The 23,458-nt window shown below is 52.2% G+C and overlaps 2 protein-coding genes across 5 annotated transcripts; both read right to left on the minus strand.

Moving 5' to 3' along the window:
- Window positions 1–2,367: 2,367 nt before the first annotated feature.
- Window positions 2,368–16,946, minus strand: SLBP (stem-loop histone mRNA binding protein). Of its 2 annotated transcripts, XM_059379250.1 has the most exons (8): window positions 16,794–16,946; window positions 16,579–16,695; window positions 13,218–13,322; window positions 10,019–10,078; window positions 9,377–9,514; window positions 8,584–8,733; window positions 7,180–7,261; window positions 2,368–3,328 (listed from the first exon to the last, which is right to left on the minus strand). In XM_059379250.1, the coding sequence occupies exons 1-8, from the start codon at window positions 16,850–16,852 to the stop codon at window positions 3,212–3,214; spliced, it is 828 nt and encodes a 275-aa protein (XP_059235233.1). In that variant the 5' UTR covers window positions 16,853–16,946; the 3' UTR covers window positions 2,368–3,211. The 2 variants fall into 2 exon arrangements, with proteins under 2 accessions (XP_059235233.1, XP_059235240.1); XM_059379257.1 differs by lacking the exon at window positions 13,218–13,322.
- An 824-nt stretch (window positions 16,947–17,770) lies between these two features.
- Window positions 17,771–23,348, minus strand: TMEM129 (transmembrane protein 129, E3 ubiquitin ligase). Of its 3 annotated transcripts, XM_059379290.1 has the most exons (5): window positions 22,651–23,347; window positions 20,247–20,721; window positions 19,425–19,584; window positions 19,233–19,311; window positions 17,771–18,824 (listed from the first exon to the last, which is right to left on the minus strand). In XM_059379290.1, exons 1-5 carry the CDS (start codon window positions 22,853–22,855, stop codon window positions 18,706–18,708), a joined length of 1,038 nt encoding a protein of 345 aa, XP_059235273.1. In that variant the 5' UTR covers window positions 22,856–23,347; the 3' UTR covers window positions 17,771–18,705. The 3 variants fall into 3 exon arrangements, with proteins under 3 accessions (XP_059235273.1, XP_059235264.1, XP_059235283.1); XM_059379281.1 differs by having other exon boundaries at window positions 18,730–19,311; XM_059379300.1 differs by lacking the exons at window positions 17,771–18,824; window positions 19,233–19,311 and having other exon boundaries at window positions 19,570–19,658; window positions 22,651–23,348.
- Window positions 23,349–23,458: the final 110 nt, after the last annotated feature.

The raw sequence follows: 23,458 nt of genomic DNA on the forward strand, positions 1-23,458 counted from the left end.
TTCCTTGTTGTTTAACAGCATTCCAAGAATTTAAATATGAAGCTAAAAGCCAGAATGATTCCTCTAGAACCTAAATCAGATCTCACATTTGCTACTGCCCACCTCATTCAGCCTGTCTACGTGTGAAACACCCCCACTCCAGCCAACCCTGCCTCCTCACCCTCCTTTAAGACCACTCCAGTCCACCCTTTGGCCACGGGTTAGAGACAAGCCCCTCAAGGCCTCCAAGTCTCATCCTATAACACCAGCCCCAAGACCAGAATCTATCCCCCAAGGACTCTTCTGGTGTGGACATCGTCTCAGTCTGAAGACCTGTGAGCTAGAGACATCGTGCCTGCTCTAACCCCAGACCCCACCCCCCCACACACACATATATACACAATGCACAATGGGCCCCACCTGGGCCAACTGCTCCAGACACTGCTATTCAGAGTTGAGGGTCCAGCATACAGGAGCCCCTGGGCCTGGTCCTGCTCCATCAGGGCCTCCAGGCTTCCTGGCTCTGCCTCTGGGCTCCTGGGTCCACCCTCTGAATTATTCTTTTTCCACAAAAGGCAGCCTATGTTTGGGGCGCCTGGGTGGTTCCATCAGTAAAGCAGCAGATTTATGATCTCAGCTCAGGTCATCTCTGGGTTGTGAGATCGAGCCCCAGTCAGGCCTCAGGTTGGGCTATGCACCAAGCATGGAGTCTGAGATTCTCCCCACCCTGCTCTCACCTCCAAAGGGAGGGAAAAAAAGGCAGGTGGTGTTTGCAGCCCTGAAGCTTCCTCCCCATGGGTCCTGCCAGTGGAATCCAGAGGGTCCAGGGCCCCTCTCTACTTCCTCCTGACTGTCCCTTCAAGTGCAAATGAGCAGTGTTTCTGACAATGGGATTCTCTCCAAAGCTTTCTGAGCCTCCTGTGAAATGTCCTGGCCTTCGTACAGGTCTCCTTGGAAGAAGCCCCTCTGTCTTGAGCTTCCACTGGGGAAGGCCCTAGAGTTTCTGGGAAACCTAGAAAGGGGTCCCGATTTTTTAAGGTCATAATGAGCCAAGACCACAGCTGCGGCTTCATCCCAGCACACACCTTCCTGGCCATCAGGACCCTGGGTCTCAACAAGAGCCCTGCTTGTCCCCAGGTAGGCGGAAGGCACGGGAGACCAGTGAGCACTGCTCCTTTGCCCACAAGCCCTTCCCAGGGCTCCCACTCTCCTCAGGCCTTTCAGCCAGAGCTCCAACAGGAAGCGGGGGCGCCCAAGGCACCGCCTGGAACACCCGGGCAGCCCATCTAGCCTGTCCTCCTCCACCCCCACCCTACACGCAACAGTGCTGCTCAACTCCGTCGCCACATGGCCAGGACCATGTTGCTCTAGTTCCTAGTATTTGCACACCTTCCCACCAAGTCCCTGACCCCAGGTCTCCTCAAAGCCACAGAGGCACTGCTGGCACTTTCCTCCTCTAAGTCCTGCCAGCTCCTGCCCAGCTACAAAATCTCTCCCACACATGAACCATTTGCCAGCAGTCTATACACCTGCCTACCCCAGGGCCTCTACACTTGCTGCCTTCTGAGGTGGTTGTTCCTCCCTGAGATCATGTCTGTCCAAAGGCCACCTCATCAGGTATCTCTCAATCAACCTATAAAAAATGACAACTTCCCACTTCCCAGTCCTCCCCAATCCCCCTACCCATCTCTGTTCTTACCCCTTATGCTTACACTGTACTTATAGTCTTCTGTACCCAGCAGAGTGTGAGTGCACACTTTAAAGGGAGCACCCGGTCTCCTGCAGGTCTCCGAGACCTACCAGAACTGTGTCTGACACAACAGTATGGGCTCAACAAAGTGAACAAGGAAGGGCTCCTGCCTTTTTGAAAGACCTTGAACAAAGCTGCCAAAACCCATCCTTTGCATCATGTCTGAGAGACCATCTGTGGGCCAAGTTTCCAGGGTTCACAGGTGTAATTATGGAAGATACGCAGTGGTCAAGGTGGCCCTTCGAAACCTGATGCTTACCCTGCTCCAAGGCAGACTGCACAGCCCTGGTCTGTCTCAGGAAACAGGGAAAGCCCTGCCACCCACTTCCGCTGCTGAATGAGTATCAAGCCTAGATCCCCTGGCTTCCACCCTAAGTCTACTGGGCACATGCCACCAAGTATGGCCAGGCTCTGAAGTGACAGGAGATCTGGATGGGACTCTGGCCCAAACCAAGATCTGCCATCAGAGCTCCAAACATAAAATAAGGTCCTCCTCACTGGGCAGAATTCAGTGAGCCAGGGCCAAGCTTTCTTCACCACCGTGCACTGTTCTCCCCAGCACCACATGGTAAGGTCCTCCAAACACAGGAATTCACTTGGCAGTCAGCCTATTTGGGCAACATAATAAATCAGCTAGAGAAGGTTCTTTTCTTTTTATTTTTGCAGTATCATTCCATACAAAAGCAATAGAAACATAACAGTCTTAACAAGAAGTTTACAATTGAATATTTGAACAGAAAATCTGTACACATCATTTACAGCAATTTTACATGGTAAATTAACGGACGGTAAAAAAAATGTTCTTTCTAAACCCCTCCGCTGCCTTAACTCTTGGAGTATTACAGGTAGAAGGCCTACCTACTGCTATTTACAAGTACCAAATTAAGACTGTATAACTTACATAAAATCCCTTAACAGCTTAATTTACTATCTTTGACTATCCAGTGCTCTGTATGAGGGAAAAAAAAAACCCAAAAAACCACACCCTGACATACTGACAAAAGGCCCCATATTAAATTTCCATAAAGATATTAAATTTACCCAATTATGAGAATACTCAGATACCAGTAAAGAAAGCTGATGCATGACTGGCCCCATGAATGTGTGGCTAACCCCAAACCAGCCATCTGACAAGTAAAAACTTAATGTCTAACATACTGGGGGAAAACCAGTCAAAATCAGCTTGTCAGATTAACTTGGATGGTACACATTAAGCAACTAAGTTTCCAAGACTGCTTCAAGTTCAGTTTTCCTTGGATTTAGTTCCATTTACAATTTAAAACATGCAAAATATACTCACTATACATAAAATTAACGTTTCTTAAGAAAATAAGGCAAGAGTAACAATTCACCATGAGATAATGCAGTAATGAACTAGGAACAAAAACCCTCCAGTTACCAACGCAGGACACATGCTTGGCCGGCCCCCAACCTGCCAGGTGGAGGCAACTCTTGCTCCCAGTAGCCTCCAGGTGGCATCAGTTAGCTCATGGCTGAGAAATCTTTCAAGGGCTCAGTTAAACAAGCTTCCAGATCAAATTCGTCCTCCACTCGGCAGTCCATGTGCCTGACTTTAGTGGGTGTGCCAGAGTACATGTCCTAGAAGACAGGAGCACAGTCAAGGCGAGCTCCCAAGGCACATGGAGCCTGGTGCTGCAGGCACTAAGCACAGGCTATGACCACCGCCTCCCACGCCCACAGCTCTACAGGACCCAGACAGAGCATGGCCAGCAAAGGTCTGTGTGTGCTGGAATGCTACTGAGAGAGAATTCAAATCCATCTCCTAGTTACTTCCACACGGTGGATAGGTCAAATCCCTACCCACCAGCCAACCCAAAAGAAACTCACAGACCCTTCACAGCGTCTGAGCCCCAGCCCTTTGACCCTCAGGGGGCTGCATTGGGGACTGGGGGCACCACCACCCGCTCCCTGTGACTTGTGAAGCAGAGTCCCCCCAAACCGCGGAGCATGCGCTTGCCAGCCGAGGAGGACCTGGCTGAGCTACTCTAGCACCGAGCAGAGGACAGAGCCCCTGCCCATCCTGCACCCCACAACTTGTGGGAATCACGTGACAGCGTATGTCAAGCGTATGCACTCACTCACAATCCCCAATAACTACACTACCAAAGGGAGCATAGGTGCTAGATAGATCCAAAGCACTGTGTAAAGTAAGCAGCTAAGACAGATGTGCATGCCCATGTGCACCTTCTGTGAGCACAAAATACTGCTGAAAGACGGGACAAAACTGAACAGTGGCTCTCAGGCCAGGAGAGAGCAGTGTTTGATTAAGCACTTACTAAAGTGCCTTACTAAAGAGGTTTTGCTTTTTCATTAAAAAAGCTTAATTATGGGGCGCCTGGGGGGCTCAGCTGGTTAAGGCACTGCCTTCAGCTCAGGTCATGATCCCAGAGTCCCAGAATGGAGTCCTGCATCGGGATCCCTGCTCTGTGGGGAGTCTGCTTCTCCCTCTGACCTCCCCTCTCATGTTCTCACTCTCTCATCAAATAAAATCTTTTTAAAAAAAGCAAAAGCTTAATTACAAGTTCATACTATCAAAGGTTAAGAGAGTTTATGATTTAGGACATTTAGACCCAGGGAAACCCAATGTTTATACCAACTAAAACCAAAATTTTAAATGAATGTTAAAAATAAAGTTATTTAGGGACGCCTGGGTGGCTCAATAGGTTAAATGTCTGCCTTCCACTCAGGTCATGATCCTGGGGTCCTGGGATCAAATCCCACATGTGGCTCCCCACTCTGTGGGGAGCCTGCTTCTCCCTCTCCCTCTGTAGCCCCCGTCCCCGGCTTGTGCTCTCTCTTGCTCTCTCTCTCTCTCAAGTACATAAATAAAATCTTTAAAAAAAAAGTTATTTTTGCAAGGAAGAAATCTGGTTGATACCACTTGAATCATATTTTATAAACTTTTTTTTTTTAAAGATTTTATTTACTTCTTTGACAGACAAAGATCACAAGTAGGCAGAGAAGCAGGCAGAGAGGAGGAAGCAGGCTCCCTGCTGAGCAGAGAGCCTGATGTGGGGCTTGATCCCAGGACCCTGAGGTCATGACCTGAGCCAAAGGCAGAGGGTTAACCCACTGAGCCACCCAGGCACCCCCATATTATAAACTTAACATCCCCAATAATGGGACAACAGGCCATACACTCCCACCATGGTCTTGCCTTAAGTGTTCACTCTGAATCTGGTTCTGCAAGAAACAATAGAACTTCCAAATGAGGAACTCTGTACTACAAAACTAGCCTGAAGCCTTCCCAAAAAGCTAATGTAATGGGAGGAAAAAGGGAGGAAGACTATTCTAAGAGGTAAGAAATAGCAATTTAAACAAGTTATCCTTGATCTAACTGTGGATCAAAAAAGAAAAAAAAGACTTGTAAAAAGAACATTTTTAGGGCAACCAGGAGGCCTGAACACGGACAGCTGATTAGACAGGAGTGCTCTGTCAACATGACATTTCTGGAGCACAATGACATCATGGCTGTGTCCATGTCTACTGGGATGGTTGACGGACCCAGTTACCTGGGTGTGCGTAATCCTAAATAAAGGGCTTAGTCCCGAGCTTCTCCTCCCTTCAGCATATCCTGCCATCTCTGAACCATCTCCTCTTGACCCCCAGGGTTCCTACCTCTAATCTTCACCGTCCAGCTCCTTGCCCCCTGGGCCTGAGCATCTCCCTCTAACTCCTGATTCTGCAGGTGGGATGTTCAGAATCTGTTTCTTTTTCTTTTTTTAAAAGATTTTATTTATTTATTTGACAGAGATCACAAGTAGGTAGAGAGGCAGTCAGAGAGAGAGGGGGAAACAGGCTCCCTGCTGAGCAGAGAGCCTGATGTGGGGCTCTATCCCAGGACCCTGAGACCATGACCTGAGCTGAAGGCAGAGGCTTAATCCACTGAGCCACCCAGGTACCCCCAGAATCTGTTTCTTGAGCAGGGACAAGAGTTACCCTTGATCCAAACTAAGGATGGACCAGTTGAGATTTTCACAGGCCCCTTTTAGTTCTACATACACATAAATATCCACAAAACTGGAATCATTTCATCACTAAATATTCCACTTTTATTTATCTCCAAAATTTTTCCACGTCATTAGTCTTCAAAAATAACCCTTTAAGCTCTATGCCTCATGATCTAACTTCGCTATTCCTCTCCTGTGGGACAGTCACACAGAGGGCAAGGTATGCAGATGGGCCACAAAACTAGAAGGACACATGTCAGGCTTGCCATGGGTGGGACACAGATGGAAGGCAAAAAAAAAAGGAGAAAGAAAAAGGCAACTATGCACCTTTATTTTACCAGCTTCTCAAGTGTCCAAATACAGTATAGCATGATCCCACAGAAAGCCCAAGTACCTCACAACAAATATTTGCTTTTTCCTAGTTTCAATCTATTTTTTTCACTCAATATGCTAAGTATTTCCATATGCAAATATCAGGGTGGTCTCCTTATAAAGGTAATAAAGGGCTCTTATTATAAACTGCTCCCGTATATTTGCTTGTACACATGCAGAAAAGTCTGAAGGAACATGCACCCAATCAGCAGGTTAGATGAGCTAATTCTGTATATTGTTTTTTTTTTTTTAAAGATTTTATTTATTTATTTGACAGACAGAGATCACAAGTAGGCAGAGAGGCAGGTAGAGAGAGAGGAAGCAGGTTCCCCGATGAGCAGAGAGCCCAATGCGGGCTCAATCCCAGAACCCTGGGATCATGACCTGAGCCGGAGGCAGAGGCTTTAACCCACTGGGCCACCTAGGCGCCCCTTGTATATTGTTCTTAATCTTTATAGCTTTATTCCCCCCTCAAAGACATGTAATTTTTAAAAATCGGCAAATGTGGGGGAAACCCTTAGGCTCAAAGCATACCTTTATTTAGAAGTAACTAACAAGGGTGCCTGGGTGGCTCAATGGGTTAAGGCCTCTGCCTTCAGCTCAGGTCATGATCCCAGGGTCCTGGGATCGAGCCCCACATCGGGCTCTCTGCTCAGCAGGGAGCCTGCTTCCTCCTCTCTCTCTCTGCCTGCCTCTCTGCCACTTGTGATCTCTGTCTGTTAAGTAAATAAATAAAATCTTAAAAAAAAAAAAAAGAAGTAACTAACAAATAATCTTGCACTAGCAAATCACCACCACAAACAGCCTAAAATTCATGTCAGGGACAAGACCTACACAGACACTGGAATCCAGGAAAAAAGGCCTTTCACTTTTAAAATGAAAATGGCAGGACTGAGTAGGTGGATTGAACCAAAAACTTCAATTAAGGCTACTACCTAGGAATGCCATCAAGTCGACATCTCAGTGATGTGAGAAGAGATAAAAGAGTCCCTTCATAAACAGCAGAAGTGAACTCCATCTTCAATGCCAGTTCATCCAGGGGAAGATGCAGTCAACAACTAACCCAAAACACCATGGTGAGAGACGAAACTAAGAAAAGGCACTTACGAAGTTATCCTGAGAGCTCGTCTGGGACTCGCAGCTGCTTTCCACAGACTCTGTCTCCATCTCCCCAAGGTCCACAGGATGTCTGCCAAGTGAAAGCAAACAGGTACATCAGCCACCACTTAAAGCAGGAGGTGCTCCCAGCCCGTTCACAAAATATAAGCACGATCAGCAAGCTGCCCAGTGCAAACACCGACTGCCAAGTATCTCCTTTGCTCCCAAAGCAATGCGAAGTTTCCGGTGAACTCCCACCTCCCCGCCCTGCACAGATAGGGTTGGCACAGTGACCACAAGGGGAAACGTCCACCTGGCTCAGAGAATACCACCACCTGCCTATTCTCAACAGTGGTGCGGCTGTTTACACACCCACAAGCATCCTTCTACACAGAAGCATCAATACAGGCTCAATGCAGGAGGAAGTGAATACTGCAATTGCTAATTTTCCAATTTTCTACTCCTAGAGAACAGACAACAGTGTCATAATGGGAAAAAAAATCGGTACGATGTTACAACATCTGTGAGGCCAAATCTATAAAGCCATGTTATAACTCATTTCAAAAATGACAGTTTCTAATAAATTTCCCCAGCACAAAGCAGGAACTCAAGTATTTGCTGAATGAATAAACCTGTCTCTGAGGAAGGCAGAGGCCCAGGTCAGGAGGGAGCTGACAATTGGTGCCCAAGGAGGGGTCACATGCAAGACAGTCCTTTCCACCTCCTTATTCAACAGGTGTCCTCACCCTGGGGCAAAAATCCAGCCCAAGACCTTTCCAACTGGGCTTGAGTTGAAAAACAAACAGGGAGGGGCACCTGGGCGCTAAGTCGGTGAAGGGGCTACCTTCAGTAGGTTACTCAAATACCTTTCAGAATGTTTATTTTAATTTTAATTTTAATTCTCGGGGCACCTGAGTGGCTCAGTGGGTTAAAGCCTCTGCCTTCAGCTCAGGTCATGATCTCAGGGTCCTGGGATCGAGCCGCATTGGGCTCTCGGCTCAGCAGTGAGCCTGCTTCCCCCTCCCTCTCTGCCTGCCTCTCTGCCTACTTGTGATCTCTCTCTCTCTCTATCAAATAAATAAATAAAATCTTTAAAAAAATTTTTTAAAAATTATTAAAATTTAAAGAACAAATAAATAACAGCCCTCATATCACTAGGTTTACTGATCTCCATTTTCTCTAGCTATGCAAAGGCAATTAAATCCAGGAAGCAGATTCCTCCCTCCACCACCCTCCCCATATGCAGCACTTGCACATGAGGCAAACACACACAAAGCCAAGGCCGCTGGCTGCTCTGCTCTCAGAACTCCCAGGGGCCCTCCATACCATGATAACCCGCACAGAAACAATCACGTGATTTCAATCACTGCACCAATTGCAGAAACAGAGGACAAGAATGCAACGAAGACATACATTTCTTGTAAATCACATCCTTCTTCAGCTGGAGGATCCCAAAAATGCAAAGCCACTTTCCAGAGTTTGATCTGCTGGTCCCACGATCGTCGACTATACTTCTTGAATTTGTTGGGGGTCTTGGGATGGATGCCAGGCTGTCGGAGGTGTCTACAGGAAAGAGGGAGGTTGTTCTAGAACATACCATTCACCTCTGTACATCAGCTCTAAGATTAACAAAACTCTTGAGATTAGAGTTATCAAAAATTGTAGATCAACTGAGATCATAAAATGAGTAAAAGTTATGTACGAAAAAGCACTACCCCTTTGACTCTACTCTCCCTTTGCCATCTGTGCTCCAGAAAAGCATATATGACCCCTAGTCCTACCATGAAATGGATACCCTCTCTGAGCTTTCTTTGCAAACCTGTGCATGAGGAGCAGGGTAGGAAGAGCATGCTGCCGGGAAAGAGGGGACAAAGTTCATGTTTTTCTCCAACACCATCTTTACAACCTACAACCTGAACTTTACTCTTCTATCACGCATGTTAATGGCTTTACGTGTCTGAAACCCAGCATTCCTGGGACTTGAAATGTTACCTAACACTCTGAACTGTACCATGTTAGTTTCTTAGCTTCCTGTCCCTGGGTTTTCAGTCCTCTCCCTTCCTCATCTGTCACATAGCGCCTCAAAGTGGTTCAGTGGTCCTCAGCAGCCATAAAGTACACCAAATAAGATTTGCCACAGAAGCAGAGCAGAGACTAGACTGCAGTGCCCCACAGTCCCATCAGGAGATGCCAGTGACAAGACTACCTGGGGACTTCTTTAATATAGCGGTCATAGGCGATGGTGTTCTTCCCATAGTTGATCTGCTTCTGCCTTCTCATCAGGACGCTCTCGTCTGTCTCTAAGTCAGCTGGCACCGTGGACCCCGCCTCCTTGGAGTCAGAACTAAAGATGAGATGGACAAAACGAGCCTCAAGATTAAGACCATTACAGGGGCACCTGGGTGGCTCAGTGGGTTAAACCGCTGCCTTCGGCTCAGGTCATGATCTCAGGGTCCTGGGATCGAGCCTCGCATCGGGCTCTCTGCTCCACAGGGAGCCTGCTTCCCTCTCTCTCTCTGCCTGCCTCTCTGCCTACTCGTGATCTCTGTCTGTCAAATAAATAAATAAAATCTTTAAAAAAAAAAAAAAAAGATTAAGACATAAGACAATACTAAAACAAAACAATGAAAGAACATCTGTCCTCTGGATTCTAAACCACGTTAATCCCAGAACAGTCCAGAACTGTCTCCATGGGAATGTAGTACATAACAGGCACAAATTCCAAAGCAGGGAGAAAAGGACTAAGCAGAACAAGCTGCTGGGAAACCAGCATCCCATGTGCAGTTCTTCCCACCAGCAAGTGACAGGCCTATTGAATTAAGAGAAGAAACATTTACATGGCATTTACCTTCCCGATGAGGATTTTCTCTCTCTCCCAAAGTCATTTATGAGTAGTTTTCTTTTATATCTGAGAACAAAATAAACATTACTCTTTTAGAAAGGTATACAAGTTAACACAGTGCTTTTCAGGGAGTCCCCAGAGGTCAGGCATTTCCTTGAGCAGTGTGGTCTGGTAAGTAAATCAGGGTAACGGCACAGTGGTTCCATTTTATTTCAATCTCCCTCAGTCACCTTCTCTCATAAGGTCAGTTATAGACCAAGCTCGCACGAAGAGCTTAGAGCAGCCAGGCTCTGGGAGCAAACGACTTACCTCAATAACCCTGGGCACCACCATATGTAATAGAGAGATTCCCTAAGTCAAAAAAAGCCCCTAACAGCTTCAGGTTAAGTAGTGAGATCCACCTTTTGGGGAAGAAAAACAAAAACAAAAACAAACAAACAAAACCCAAATTAAGATAAACACTTTTTTATTTCTAATACCACAAGTCCTTACATGTATGCCTACTGGGTTCTGCTCGCCTTCTCCCATCTGCGAAAGAGACTGAACATACCCCAGTCTTGTTCCTCATGGATTTCAGGAGGCATTTGATTTCTATCACTGCAACTACCGGAACCCCGCTTTGCCAAGGTATGTCAACCAAAGGAGTGTAGCTCAATCTAACACTGAAGCCAAGAACCACCTCAAGCTCTGAAGTTCGTATGTCTGAAATATGTCATATCTTACTGTCTCCTTTTCCAAAAGTGCCAGGCCCCCCAGTTTGCTGAGACACCAAGTACAGTTTGGAAACCAGGAAGTAACGAACGAGTTTACTTCCTGTGTACCTAAAAAAGCTCTGATTCTATACCAGCCTGTGAGAACTGAGAAAACATGTCCTCGGTATCACTTTATGTGATTCATTCTCTCAGGGACTCCAGATAAAACAGACTGTCTTGAAGTATGACTAAAACCCATTTTCCAATTTCCAGACAGGTGGTGTGTAGTGCATATTATCCTTCTTGAAGTACAGTGAACTAAATTCTGGTAAAAAAGGCAGACTACCATCAGCAGTAGGTCAAACCACCAGGGTACTATTAGAGCAGCAGCTTTCCATCAGGAAGGGTGTGATCGGCCAAGATGGCCCAAAATAGAGCAGGCCTATTTTGCAAAGTAGAACAATTTTTGGAGACAGGCCTATGAGACAACTGCAGAACAAAGCGGGGTCCACCAAAGGAGGGTCAAAAGAGACAGGGGTCTTCATCAACAAGAGCCGCTAATAGTCCCTGGCAAGGGTCAGGAGAGATAGGCTATGTGCAGAAAGCTGTTACGAGACTTGGGAGCGGAACACAGAAACTACAAGAGACCAAATCAAACATCCTAGATTTACAGTTGGGAAAAATGAGATCTATATAAATAAAACAACTAATTCCAAACGCTGGAGCCCATTTCTAACCATGCATACCGCCCACCCACACACATACATTTTGATACCTAAAAGAAATTCAAGCAGCCCTCTGAGAGGCCCTAACTAACGCGCGTGTGGCCTGGGCCTTTCCTGACATAGCTGTAAGCACCATCAAGCACTGCAGAGGTGGCACAGGCAGGCTGGCCCAACTTCCCTGCTCAGACGATGCATATTCTCCGAAGATTTAAGGGCCAAGAGACTCAGTTCAATACTAGAACTGATTATGAGCCACAGCATTTCAATTCAAAGCTCAATCAGCTGGGTTGGATGGCATATTTCAAACAAAAGGGAAGTCCCAGGGGCGCCTGGGTGGCTCAGTGGGTTAAGCCGCTGCCTTCGGCTCAGGTCATGATCTCAGAGTCCTGGGATCGAGTCCCGCATCGGGCTCTCTGCTCAGCAGGGAGCCTGCTTCCCTCTCTCTCTCTCTGCCTGCCTCTCTACCTACCTATGATCTCTCTCTCTGTCAAATAAATAAATAAAATCTTTAAAAAAAAAAAAAAAAAAAAAGGGAAGTCCCAAAAATACCAAACTATAATTGAGAGAGAAGCAGTGCATTAGGATGCATCGTCTGAACCATAATGAGTTGAGGCAAAGGCTTGGAGTTTGTGAGAACTTGGATATACACAACAATTTGGGGTACAACTGCAAGGGGCTCCTAGGCCCCAAGCCAGAGACCCCTTCCTGTGCTCTCCCACTTCCGAGCTGTTACCTGAACCAGGTGTCAGACAAAAGTGCACTCCCTACCTAAAGAGAGAGCCAGGGGCGCCTGGGGGCTCAGTGGGTTAAAAACTCTGCCTTCGGCTCAGGTCATGATTCCAGGATACTGGGATCAAACCCCGAATTGGGCTCTCTGCTCGGCGGGGAGCCTGCTTCCTCCTCTCTCTCTGCCTGCCTCTCCACCTACTTGTAACCTGTCAAATAAATAATAATAATCTTTAAAAAAAATAAATAAATAGGGGCACCTGGGTGGCTCAGTGGGTCAAAGCCCCTGCCTTCGGCTCAGGTCATGATCCCGGGTTCTGGGATCGACCCCCACAATGGGCTCTCTGCTCTGCGGGGAGCCTGCTTCTCCTCTCTCTGTCTGCCTCTCTGCCTGCTTGTGATCTCTGTGAAATAAATAAATAAAATCTTAAAAAGAAATAATAAAATAAAGTAAATTAAAAATAAATAAATAGAGAGCCACACAGTTGGCTGGGGTGGCGGAACTCAATGTGGTAGGTTAGAGGCATCATGGTAGGTTAGAGACATCATGGTAGCACCACCTCCCACCTACTGCCACGGTGGAAGGACAGCCACTAAGACAACAGTCCTTCAGTGAGCAGATGCATCTGCACCACTCAATTAAGGCATGGCTGGACCCCACCCGAGTTTCCCATCCAGCAGGCCAGGTGAAGTCTGAGAATGGGCTCTTCCAACAAGTGGTCAGGCACTGCTAATGCTGCTGGAATGGGAACCAGCCTCTGAAGAATTATTCTTCTAACACACACCTCAAAACTAACATATAAGGGACGCCTGGGTGGCTCAGTTGGTTGGACGACTGCCTTCGGCTCAGGTCACGATCCCGGAGTCCCGGGATCGAGTCCCGCATCGGGCTCCCAGCTCCATGGGGAGTCTGCTTCTCCCTCTGACCTTCTCCTCGCTCATGCTCTCTCTCACTGTCTCTCTCTCTCAAATAAATAATAAATAAAATCTTAAAAAAAAAAAAAACTAACATATAATCAGCAACACCACGGATCACACTTCACAAGGGTCTGGGAGGTATACCTTGCAATTTCTTTGTTAACTCTGGTCCTCATTTCATCCTCTTCAACTGCACTTGCCCAGTCTGAACATCTAGAACGGGGCTTCGGGCCTTCAGGAGTGGTAAAACTGCAATACAACGAAAATGCACGTTTGAACCAGGACACCTCTGTTCAGTATCCTTTCAAACAGCACACTAGGAGATGCTCCCATGCTGTCTGCAGAGTGTCGAGGGAATGGGCTCCAGGATACTCTCTGCTCCATCGCTTATTAGCTCACTGAGTTTGGGCAATTCACTTCAAGCCTCTCGGAGGTTTATCTGTTGAACATGCGGGCACCCATCATCTACTGGTGTTGGCTGGATCATGAGGAAACAGTCCACTGGGGGGAAGGCCACATGAACAAGCCACCTTCAGCACAGGCAAGAACACAACCTGTTCGGGGCACCTGGGTGGCTCAGTGGGTTAAAGCCTCTGCCTTCAGCTCAGGTTGTGATCCCAGGGTCCTGGGATCGAGCCCCACATTGGGCTCTCTGCTCTGCAGGGAGCCCGCTTCCTCCTTTCTCTCTGCCTGCCTCTCTGCCTACCTGTGATCTCTGTCTGTTAAATAAAATCTTAAAAAAAAAAAAAAAAAAAGAACACAACCTGTTCTTTCATTTACAAAATGAGAAACTACTTTTCAGTATTTTAAAAAGGAACTAGATAACACTTCATACTACGAAAAGTGACCACCACATAAAAGGCACTTAATAAATGGTGCATACTGGGGCGCCTGGGTGGCTCAGTGGGTTAAGCCGCTGCCTTCGGCTCAAGTCATGATCTCAGGGTCCTGGGATCGAGTCCCGTATCGGGCTCTCTGCTCAGCAGGGAGCCTGCTTCCCTCTCTCTCTCTCTCTGCCTGCCTCTCTGTCTACTTGTAATCTCTCTCTGTCAAAAAAAAAAAAAAAATCTAAAAAAAAAAAAAAAAAAAAAATTAAATAAATGGTGCATACTGTTTACTTTTAAATGTACCTAATTAACTATTCAAAATGTATCACCTAATTAGAATAGCAGGATAGGAATATACATAGGAGTCCCTGCCAAATTAGGACTTAGCGTACTGGAAACAGCACCCCTTAGAGTTGGTCAAGTGTAAACGAGGAGCTCAGTTCAATCCAGAGATCAAGGAAACCTTTCATCAAGGGGCATCTGGGTGGCTAATTGGGTTTTAAGCCTCTGCCTTGAGCTCAGGTCTTGATCTCAGGGAGCACTGGGCTCTCTACTCAGTGGAGAACCCCCTTCCCTGGCTCTTTCTGCCTAACTCTCTGCCTACTTGTGATCTCTTCCTCTCTGTCAAATAAATAAATAAAATCTTAAAAGAAAAAAAGAAAAAAAAAAAGACCAACTTATGGGGCGACTCGGTGACTCATTGAGCCTCTGCCTTCAGCTCAGGTCATGATATCAGGGTCCTGCGATTGAGCCCCACATAGGGCTCTCGCCTCAGCAGGGAGCCTGCCTCCCCCCCCCCCCCCTCCCCCCCGTGATCCTTTAAAAAGAAAAAAATTTAAAAAAAAAAAAAAAAAAAAGGAGGAGAGGTGCCTGGGTGGCTCAGTCCATTAAGTGCCTGCCTTTAGCTCAGGTCATAATCCTGGGATCCTGGGATTGAGCCCCACATCAGGCTCCCTGAGCAGTGGGGAGTCTTGCTTGTCCCTCAGCCTCTGCACGCATGCTCTCTCAAATAAAAAATTGTTAAAAAAAAAAAAAAACAAAAGAGCAATTTGAAAAAGGCTTAATACCAAGAATTCTGGCAGTCAGAATTGTTGGTATATCTATTATTTGTAGATTAGATGCAAACCGACATCTTTATTTTTCCTCAATTTTCTATTAGCCACCACTGACACAACAAAGAAAGACACAACTCCAGGTGCCACTCTAAGAGACCAGATGCATCCTAGCTGCAAACCACATGCCACTGCAGCAATAGATGAATGATCCCTGTGTGCAATTACCATTTCTTTTCTTACAGCTATCTCACCCAGAAAAACTAAGATTTCTAAAACTAAGTTTCCAGAGCCTAAAAATGGTTGGCAGGGTCTGAAGTCAATTTAAAGAACCAAAACTTAAAGTGACTCAGTAACTGCATCCAGACACAGAAAGGAACCACGTGGAAGGTTGTCGACAGCTGGACCTCAGTGTCCGTACTGGTGGACCAAGAGGCTCAGGTCTGGGCCATGACAGACTGCTGAACACTTAAAAGGCACTTACAAACGATCATCCACTACATTGCATAGTTTGGTAAAATAGAAAATACCTTTGGTAGAACTAAGGCCACCTTTCTAGATCAAGGGAGCGTATTCAACCTATCCTATTCTAGGACAAAAGTACTTTTAGGGGAAAGTGCTCCAATGGAAAACAAAGCCTACCTTGTACCATGAACTACGGGCCCTACTACAGGCACCGCGTGCGCCCCCCAGGCATCACCACAGCAGACAGCGGACAAGCAGCCCCCACAGAGCCAAGAGGAGCCAAGGGCACTCCCGCCGCCGTGTTAGAGGAGTAAGGCCCGGGTGGCTGACTCCCGAGCCAGAGGCCCACCCACGGGGATACAGAGGACTTTGGAGGCAGCGTATAAGGACCTAACGTCTCCTCCGCTAAACGGGAGACCGTCAAGATCAGATCTTGATCCCCACGGGGTTCCATCGCTTCTCTTCACGTCCGGCTGCAGCAGCGTCCAGGCGCCCGCACATCAGCGTCTCTGCCCGAGCAGCTTTCCCAGCAGCGCGTCTTTAAAAGGCTCCACTCCGCACAGGCCACACTCGGCAGTACCCGGCGCTCTGAGCGTCCACACTGCCCGCTCCAGTCGCCGCCTCCCTCCCCGGCCGGGTCAGCTCTACCCCCACCCTCTCCTTCACAGCAAACGGCTCCGCGGACAGCAAGGGTGTTCGAAGCCACCCCTGCGCCTTGAGTCTCCCCAGACTCCCGTCCGAACCCAGGGCCCGCCAACGAGTGCAGAACCGCGGGAAGTCCAGTGCCCGCACGTTCCCCCCACAGTGCCCGCGTCCCGGTCAGCCGCTCGCCACACAAGGGCCGCCCACAGGGCCTGACCCGCCCACGCCCCAGGAGCTCCCGGCCTCCCCGCTGCCCCCCGGCTCCCAGCGGCCTCTCCGGGGCCCGGAACCACCCGCGGCGAGAGTGCGGCGGGAAGGCTCTGCACGAAGCGCACCTGCCCCGCAGGCCCCCGCCCAGGCTGCGCCACCGCCGGAGCAGGACACACGCGACACAACCCGCCGGCGGCACGGCCCCCTCCGGCCGGCTGAGCTGGGGCACGGGCACCGCCAGCGCGCGGGACCCCCCCAGCCGGCCGGGACCCCCGGGCGCCCCACGCCCGCGCCGCACTCCGGGCCCACCTGTCCGGGCGGCCCTCGCCCGCCGGCTTCGCGGGGCCCTCGGCGTCGTCGGGCCTCCTGCGCCTCCCGTCGGCTCTGCGCTTCCGCCCGAGGCTCCATCTCGCGGGGGGCGGCGGACTGCAGGTAACACACTGCGTCAAGGGGAGGCCCCGGGCGCCCGCCGCGGACCCCCGCCCGGCCGGCCCAGAATGCCCAGGGCGCGCGGCCCGCCTCACCTGCTGCCGCCGTCGCGGCGGCTCCCATAAGCGGAGGGGCTGCGCGGCCGGCAGGCCATGGCAAGCGCGGCGGCGGCGGCGGCGGGGTCCGCGGCAGGGGTCTGAGGATGGAGGCGGAGACCGCAGCCTCACCAGCTCCGGCGCTGACAGGTTCTGCGCGCGCCCCGCCCCCAACCGCCTTTATGTGGCGCCGGCCCCGCCCCCGGAGCTCCCGCGCGCGCGCCGCGGCGGGAGAGACCATTGCGCCCAGGCCGGCGGGGGAGCCCCGGCGGCTGCTCGCGCTTCGCAGGCGTCCCGGGCCTGGGCGAGGGAACGCGGGACCGCAACCCTGACGCCGCCTTCCGGGAGGCGACGGACCGACGCCGTGCGGCCAGACGGGGACAGGCCCGAGAAAACGCTGCCCCACGTCCCAGCTTGGGACGGCCTGGGCTACCAAGCCTCCGCGCAGCGGGCGGGGCGGGGCGAGGGGGGCTTTTGGCGGGAGATTCGGACGCGCGCACGGCCCAGGCGCTCGGAGTGGCCAGGACCCGGGAGAAGACGCGCCTCTGATTGGCTGGCCCGGCAAGGCGGCCTCTGATTGGTCGACCCCACGGGGGCGGCCTCTGGGCAGGCGGGAATCGGGAACCCGGAAGGGGAGGCCGCAGTCTGGGCCGCCAGCCTTCGCCAGTTCTCCCCGCTGCGGGGTGCTCACTACCGCCGCCCTCCCGCCCCTGGCCCGTGGCTCGTGGCTCCGCTTCGCGAATCCTCCACGCCCCTCTGACCCAAGCGCCATGAGGGCCGCCACCCCTTCTGCGGAACCCCTGGCCCAGCCCGGCTGGAGCCCCGGGAAGGGGCAGCTGGGAAAACGGAGGCTGCGGCTCCTACAGCGCCCGCCTCCCGCCTCATTTTAGACAGAAATGGGCAAAGCACTGCCACTTCCCAGTCGGCTTCGCGGGTTACCAGTTCGAGTATCAGGAAAAGCACAATATTCCAGTATGTACATCGGACTAACGCTTTATTAAATACTGTATTGCTCAGCTAACAGTAAATTTATAAAACTAAGTAACTTTATTTTGTAATAAAAATAACCCGACCCAGTCCTTCGACAGCATCTGAAACCCTCGGCTGACACTAGGCTCATCGTCCCCTCTTATAGCCTCAGTTGGCCGGGTACCCCGGCGACCCACGAGGCTAAGCCACCTCCGCTCCCAAATCCCTGGGCTTCAGTGTGGCCTTAGCCAAGGCAAGCCGGCTTGGTCCATCACCCCAGCTTCAAACAGCCAGGTTTAGGAGGCTTAGGGCTACAAACACGAGGGCTCCCTCCAGCAACCGCATCAGTCAGAGCTGGGCCTGATGGCCTGGCTGCTCCTGCCCTCCTAGGTGTGCCACCAGGAGTTGGGAAGAGGCAGGGCACTTTCTGATCCAGGTGGCCTTACAGAGCTGTGGCCAGCCCTGTGCTGTGTCCCAACAAGCTTGTCTGTAAGGACAGCGCTGTTGTCTTCGGCTCAGTATCCCGTCTGGCTGGGAGTCAGGCTTGGCCTTCCTCTGGACTCATGGGGCGGCAGTAGGCATGAAGGTGCATGACCTCCAGGAGACAAGCAACCTCCACAAGCATGCAGCTTTAGAACAGGAATTGAGAGAAGCCAGCCTCTAAAAGGAAGTCCGGGATCTCCCTGGGGCAGATGGCAGGTAGCGGCCACCCCACCCAGGAAGTCCCAGGTAGTGCTCTCACCCTGGAGTGGCACCCCAGTCTCTCTGCACCGCCGGACTCTCCCCAGACGCTGAGAAGCCTGGAGGGATGCAGAGGGCACACAGGGCCACCAGCCAGCTTGGAGACAGGAGTCTGGAGGACAAACTGCAACCAGTTTGGATGAACCTGGGTTTGGTATGTAACTGAAAGGCAGGTATGCTACATAAAATTAAGGCAAGTGGTTCAGGGTAGGGCCTTGCGGACAGAACCCTGGTCTCCAGAAGACAGTTCAGGCAGCCTCAGAATGCTCTGGAAACAGGCCCCACACCATACCATATTCCGAGTCCAGCATCTGCCCCCACCTGGAGAAACGAGAAGAAAGGAAGCGGAGGCACTGAAGTCCCATCCCACTGCCACTGCTACAGAAGAAAACTTCCTTTTTAAACAAAAACTGCTGTCCTTCATCATGCTGGGGAAAGAGCCCCTGGCTGACAACACAAGTGAGGGCCTGGAGCCCTGGCTGCTCCTCATGGTAACTGTGGGGTCCTTAGCAGGGCTCGCCGGGGCCACCAAGGCCACTTTTTGCTCCGGCCAGCAGGCTCAGCGCACAGCACACACATCCAGGATGCAGAAGCGTGCACGGCAGGTGGGGCAGGGCACACGGCTGGCGAGCCAGGTGTCAGGGCGCTGTGGGTCCTGGCGGCTGGCGAACCACTTGCCCATGCAGGTGAGACACCACATGGGGCGACAGTAGCACTGCTGGCACTCGCCTTCAGCTGTCTCTTGGCAGGTCTTCACCAGCTTCACACTGGCACGTGTCTGCATGCAGCCAATGCATGCCTCCAGCTCCTGCGGGTGGGCCAAGGGTGTCATAGGGAGCCTGGCCAGATAGCCCTCTGCCCCTCCATTCTACCCAGGGGGCTTGGCCTGTGGGAACCCACCTGCCCCCACCCAGCCCTCACCTGGCTGCTGGGGACTGAGTAGGCTGGGTTGACCTCCACCAGAGAAGCAAACGTCTCCAGGAACAGGTCGCCCAGGCTCTGATGGATGACCACGTTGGCCGCACTGCGGATGGGTGCGCGGAGCTTCTCACACAGCTCACCATACTCCGTGGAGTTCAGCCTGCACAAGGTGAGGTCTGCTGGGCTGGGGCCACTGAACCAAGGCCCCTCTGCAGGGCAGGGCCATCATTCCTGCTGGGGATGCCAAGGTGCCTCTACAGTGACAGACACCCACAACCACACACAACATGGGAGCCCAGGCACAGCCCAGTCACCTGAAGTAGACCAGCCAGTAAAGATAACCCTGAGACCAGAGCCCACAGAATCAGCACCAACTCCCTGCCCCCAAGGGATGCAGAGAGGGGCAAAAAAAGTGGATGGATTGCAGGTGGGACACAGAATGCCTGGCTCTCAACAAGTTCAGGCACAAAGAGGGTCACAGGAGAGGAACAATGCACTGTCCAAAGTTTGAATGGGGTGGGAAGACATTGGTTGGGCCCCAGAGCCAAAGCAGCCATCAAGCCTCAGTCCTGTACCATCCCCCCAAACATGCCTAACGTGCTCCCCTGAAAAGAGCTGTCATGGAAAGAGCAGCAGCAGGGGGTACCTACAGGGGCATGAGGGGACAACAGGCCTTGAGGGAGAGTTCCACTGGTGGGGTGGACAGAGGAGCCTGCTCCAATGCATCATTGCCTCCCAGAGGAGCCCAAGACTAGAACCTGGTGGCTGGTTGCCTCTGACATGCCCCAGCCTTACTCTTGCCCTGGCCACACACACACCTACCGGATGTCGAAGGCCTGCACGCCAGGGCTGGCACTGGCCACGTGGATGGTAAGGAGCTGCACAGGCAGGTTCGAGTCTGGGGAGAGCTCATGCTGCTGGGACTCTGTCACGGTCAGGTGCACATCCTGCTGCTGAGCCACGTGCACACGGTATGTGGTCACCTTCATCACCCACGTGTCTGTCACAATCACACGTGCCCCTGGTGCCCCCGTGGCAAACTTATCGATCCGCCGGAATTCCGTGTTGACTGAGGAGGCCACGGCCCTCCAGCCTGACTGTGGGAGGGCATAGAGGGCCAAGGTGCGGGCCAGCGGGTGGCGGGCCCACTGATCACAGGACCAGTAGTAGATTAGGGTGCTGGCGATGGTGGGCAAGGTCACTGCCAGCAGGAGGAAGAGCCGCCAGGCCTCTGGGGCCTGGCCGAGGGAGTAGAGCTGCTTTTCTGAGGCCGCAAAGCACATGCCCACGTAGTAACCTACAAGGATAAGAAGGGCCTCAGCAGGAATTGGGGCTGCCAGGCCATTGTTATCCCTCCAAAGTGCCTACCAAAGGCCGTCTTGGTCAGCTCTCAGGGCTAGGCCATGGTACCCCAGGGCAGGTGCACCTTACCTGTCTCCACACTGGCCCAGCTCAACCCTTGCCCACGACAGTAACATAATAAAGGAGAAAAAGACATTTCTAATGTACTACTTTAGCCATACAAGAGTAATACATGATTACAGAAATAGGAAAGCCTGAAAAACGCAAAAACAAACACAAAGATCTGGTGTCACCCAAAGCCAAGCTGCACATTGGCCTCCCAGGGGCGGGATCTTGGCCTCTCAACCCCAACCCCACTGAGAAGGCAAATCAGTGTGTGGCCCTTCCCAAGAACTCAGATTTGTGCTCCAAACAGAAAGCAGAAAACAACGGGGGAACACCACAGCTCCCAGGCCCCTGCTGGTTAGTTCTGGGCCGATTTGCATATTCTACTGACTGAAGTAGATAACGAAGTAGATAATGGGTACCCGCCAGAGCACTTTTAAGAGCACAAAATAATAGTAAACATTTGCTGTCTATCAAGTTACTTCATTTAAGGTAATTTATCCTGCAGCAGTAGAAAACATGCATACAAAGTTTCAAAGCTTTTACAAAACAAGGTCAAAAGGGAAAAAAAGACCCTGAGACTGGCCACAAGGCTAAATTCTTCCCACCTGCATGAGTCACTGAGCTCCCTAAGCTCCAGCTTCTCAGTCCTGGTGCAGCCTGCGGACAGCCCTGCCACACACAGGCTTACAGAAAGGGTGTGGCTAAAGGGACTTCAGAAAGCTGTGGGAACCCTTAGTTCCCAAGACAGAAACCCAACCCACGATCCTCTTGGGGGCCCAGGTTCCGAGCCACACTTTCCTCATCCCTGCCTCACAGAGCTGCTGGGGCCTCAGGTTGAGAAAGCCACACAGTTACCCCAACAGCAGGCAGACAGAACCAGTGGCAAAGGAGACCACCAGACTGCCACCAAGGCCCTGTGTCCTTGGCGTGGGCAGGCAGCCCTCCTGCTCATGTCTGGCCTCAACCCAGTCCCCTCCAGGAGGCTCTCCACACCTGGCCCAGGCTGCTGCGCCCTGCTGACAGCTGGAAACTCCTGTGCCCACGGAGCCATAGACACGGCCCCCAGCAGCTACCTGCCCTTCCAGACCTGCTTCTGCTCTGTATGCTCCAGAGAACCACATACACATATCTAGTACCGCGCCTTCCAGCCAGTCCCCTGTCCAACCAGCTGACAAACCAGCCTCTCAGAGGCCAGAGAGCACCTGAGTCTCCGCCCAGGGTCAACCCCTGTACCACCTGTGAGCATCCTGCGCCAGCCACACAAACACGCCCCGCCATCCTCTGCACCTGTGACGCCCCTATGGGGTTACCCATCTCTGCCTCCTTTCCCACACCCACCTTCCAAAGCCTGGGAAAAGACCACCTGCTCTCCCAGGTCTCCCCACCTTCCTGTTACGATCAGTTAACTCATGTCCCTCTCCTGGGAACTGCCTCCACAAAATGACTCCGGACCTGCCCCAGCTGGGCGAAGCATCATCCCCTTTGCCCGCCCCTCAATATTCTAAGCCTTCATTTCCACCACCTGCAAACAGCCACCTGCCGCCAGCGAGCACCTTCCTCTCCGCTCTCGGGAGCCGGGGACCCGAGAAGCCCAACTCAGAGCGCACGGGCTGTTAGTTCACCGCCGCGGTTCTCAGGATCAGCGTCTCTCCTCTGCTCCGAGCGACCCGGGACCCGCTCGCCTTCCCCCGACTCTCCCCGACCTCTGGGGTCCCGGAACTCGGCCGCAGCCCGAGGGGCCACTTCCGCCCACCAAGGAGGACACAGGTCGGTGCCCCGCCCCGAGGACCCTCTGGGGAGGGTCCGGCCTGCTCACCGAGCGGCAGCAGCGAGTGGCACAGCAGCGTGGCGGAGGTGCGGCGCAGGTGGTAGGATACAAAGGCGGCGTCCTCGCTGCCCAGCCAGCCCGACAGCAGGTTCTGCACCGTGAGCCCGGCCGAGTGGAACTCGGTGGGCGTGAACACGAAACACACGGCGAACACCAGGTAGGCCAGCGTGAAGGTGACCTCCGGGCTGTCCATCGCGCTGCCGCGGCCCCCAGGAAGCCGTCAGGGAGAGCCCCGCAGCCCGCGACTGGAAACAGCCCCGAGAACTCCGAGCCGGTGGGCCGCAGCAGGCGAACGCCACCGGCGCGGGGCGCTCTGGGAGACTGTGTCGCCGCCCGCGGGGCATTCTGGGAGATGGGGTCCCGTCTGCAGGCTGGCGTGAGGAGCGCTGGGAGACGTCACATCTACGCGGGGCACCCTGGGAAACGGAGTTGCCGCGTCTGGCTCAGCCAGAAGCGTTGGGACCGCGACGGTCCTCGTGAGAGTTCGGCTCCATCTCACAATCCGCTTTGGGGCGGAGCTGCAGCCGGTCCCATTTCACAACTGGGGAAGCCGAGACCCGGGCCAATGGCTCTTAGGCCCTGGCCCTTCCGCGCAGCCCTGTCGCGTCCGCAGCAGATCTCACCCCGGCCTCCCGCAGCCACCCTCAGCCCGCCAGCGGCCCCGCCCCTCCGCAGGCGCAGCGAGCCGGGTTCCCGACGCCTTCCGGCGCCGCCACGCCCAACACGCCCCTCCCCCGGAAGCGGACTGCCGGCGTCCGGGAGGCGTGGCCGCGGCGCGGCGTGCGTCCCGCCCCCG

This window comes from Mustela nigripes, chromosome 1, assembly GCF_022355385.1.
Source record: "Mustela nigripes isolate SB6536 chromosome 1, MUSNIG.SB6536, whole genome shotgun sequence".
Classification (NCBI taxonomy): domain Eukaryota; kingdom Metazoa; phylum Chordata; class Mammalia; order Carnivora; family Mustelidae; genus Mustela; species Mustela nigripes.

Excerpts from the sequence above, each read along its gene's own strand:
- SLBP (XM_059379250.1), bottom strand. The coding sequence starts at position 16,852 with ATGGCCTGCCGGCCGCGCAGCCCCTCCGCTTATGGGAGCCGCCGCGAC. Across the intron at positions 13,323-16,578 it reads GGCGAGGGCCGCCCGGACAG|TTTTACCACTCCTGAAGGCC; the intron begins GTGGGCCCGGAG and ends GTTGTATTGCAG. Across the intron at positions 10,079-13,217 it reads GTTAACAAAGAAATTGCAAG|ATATAAAAGAAAACTACTCA; the intron begins GTATACCTCCCA and ends TTTTGTTCTCAG.
- TMEM129 (XM_059379281.1), bottom strand. The coding sequence starts at position 22,855 with ATGGACAGCCCGGAGGTCACCTTCACGCTGGCCTACCTGGTGTTCGCC. Across the intron at positions 20,722-22,650 it reads CCACTCGCTGCTGCCGCTCG|GTTACTACGTGGGCATGTGC; the intron begins GTGAGCAGGCCG and ends TTATCCTTGTAG. Across the intron at positions 19,585-20,246 it reads GTGCAGGCCTTCGACATCCG|GCTGAACTCCACGGAGTATG; the intron begins GTAGGTGTGTGT and ends CACCTTGTGCAG.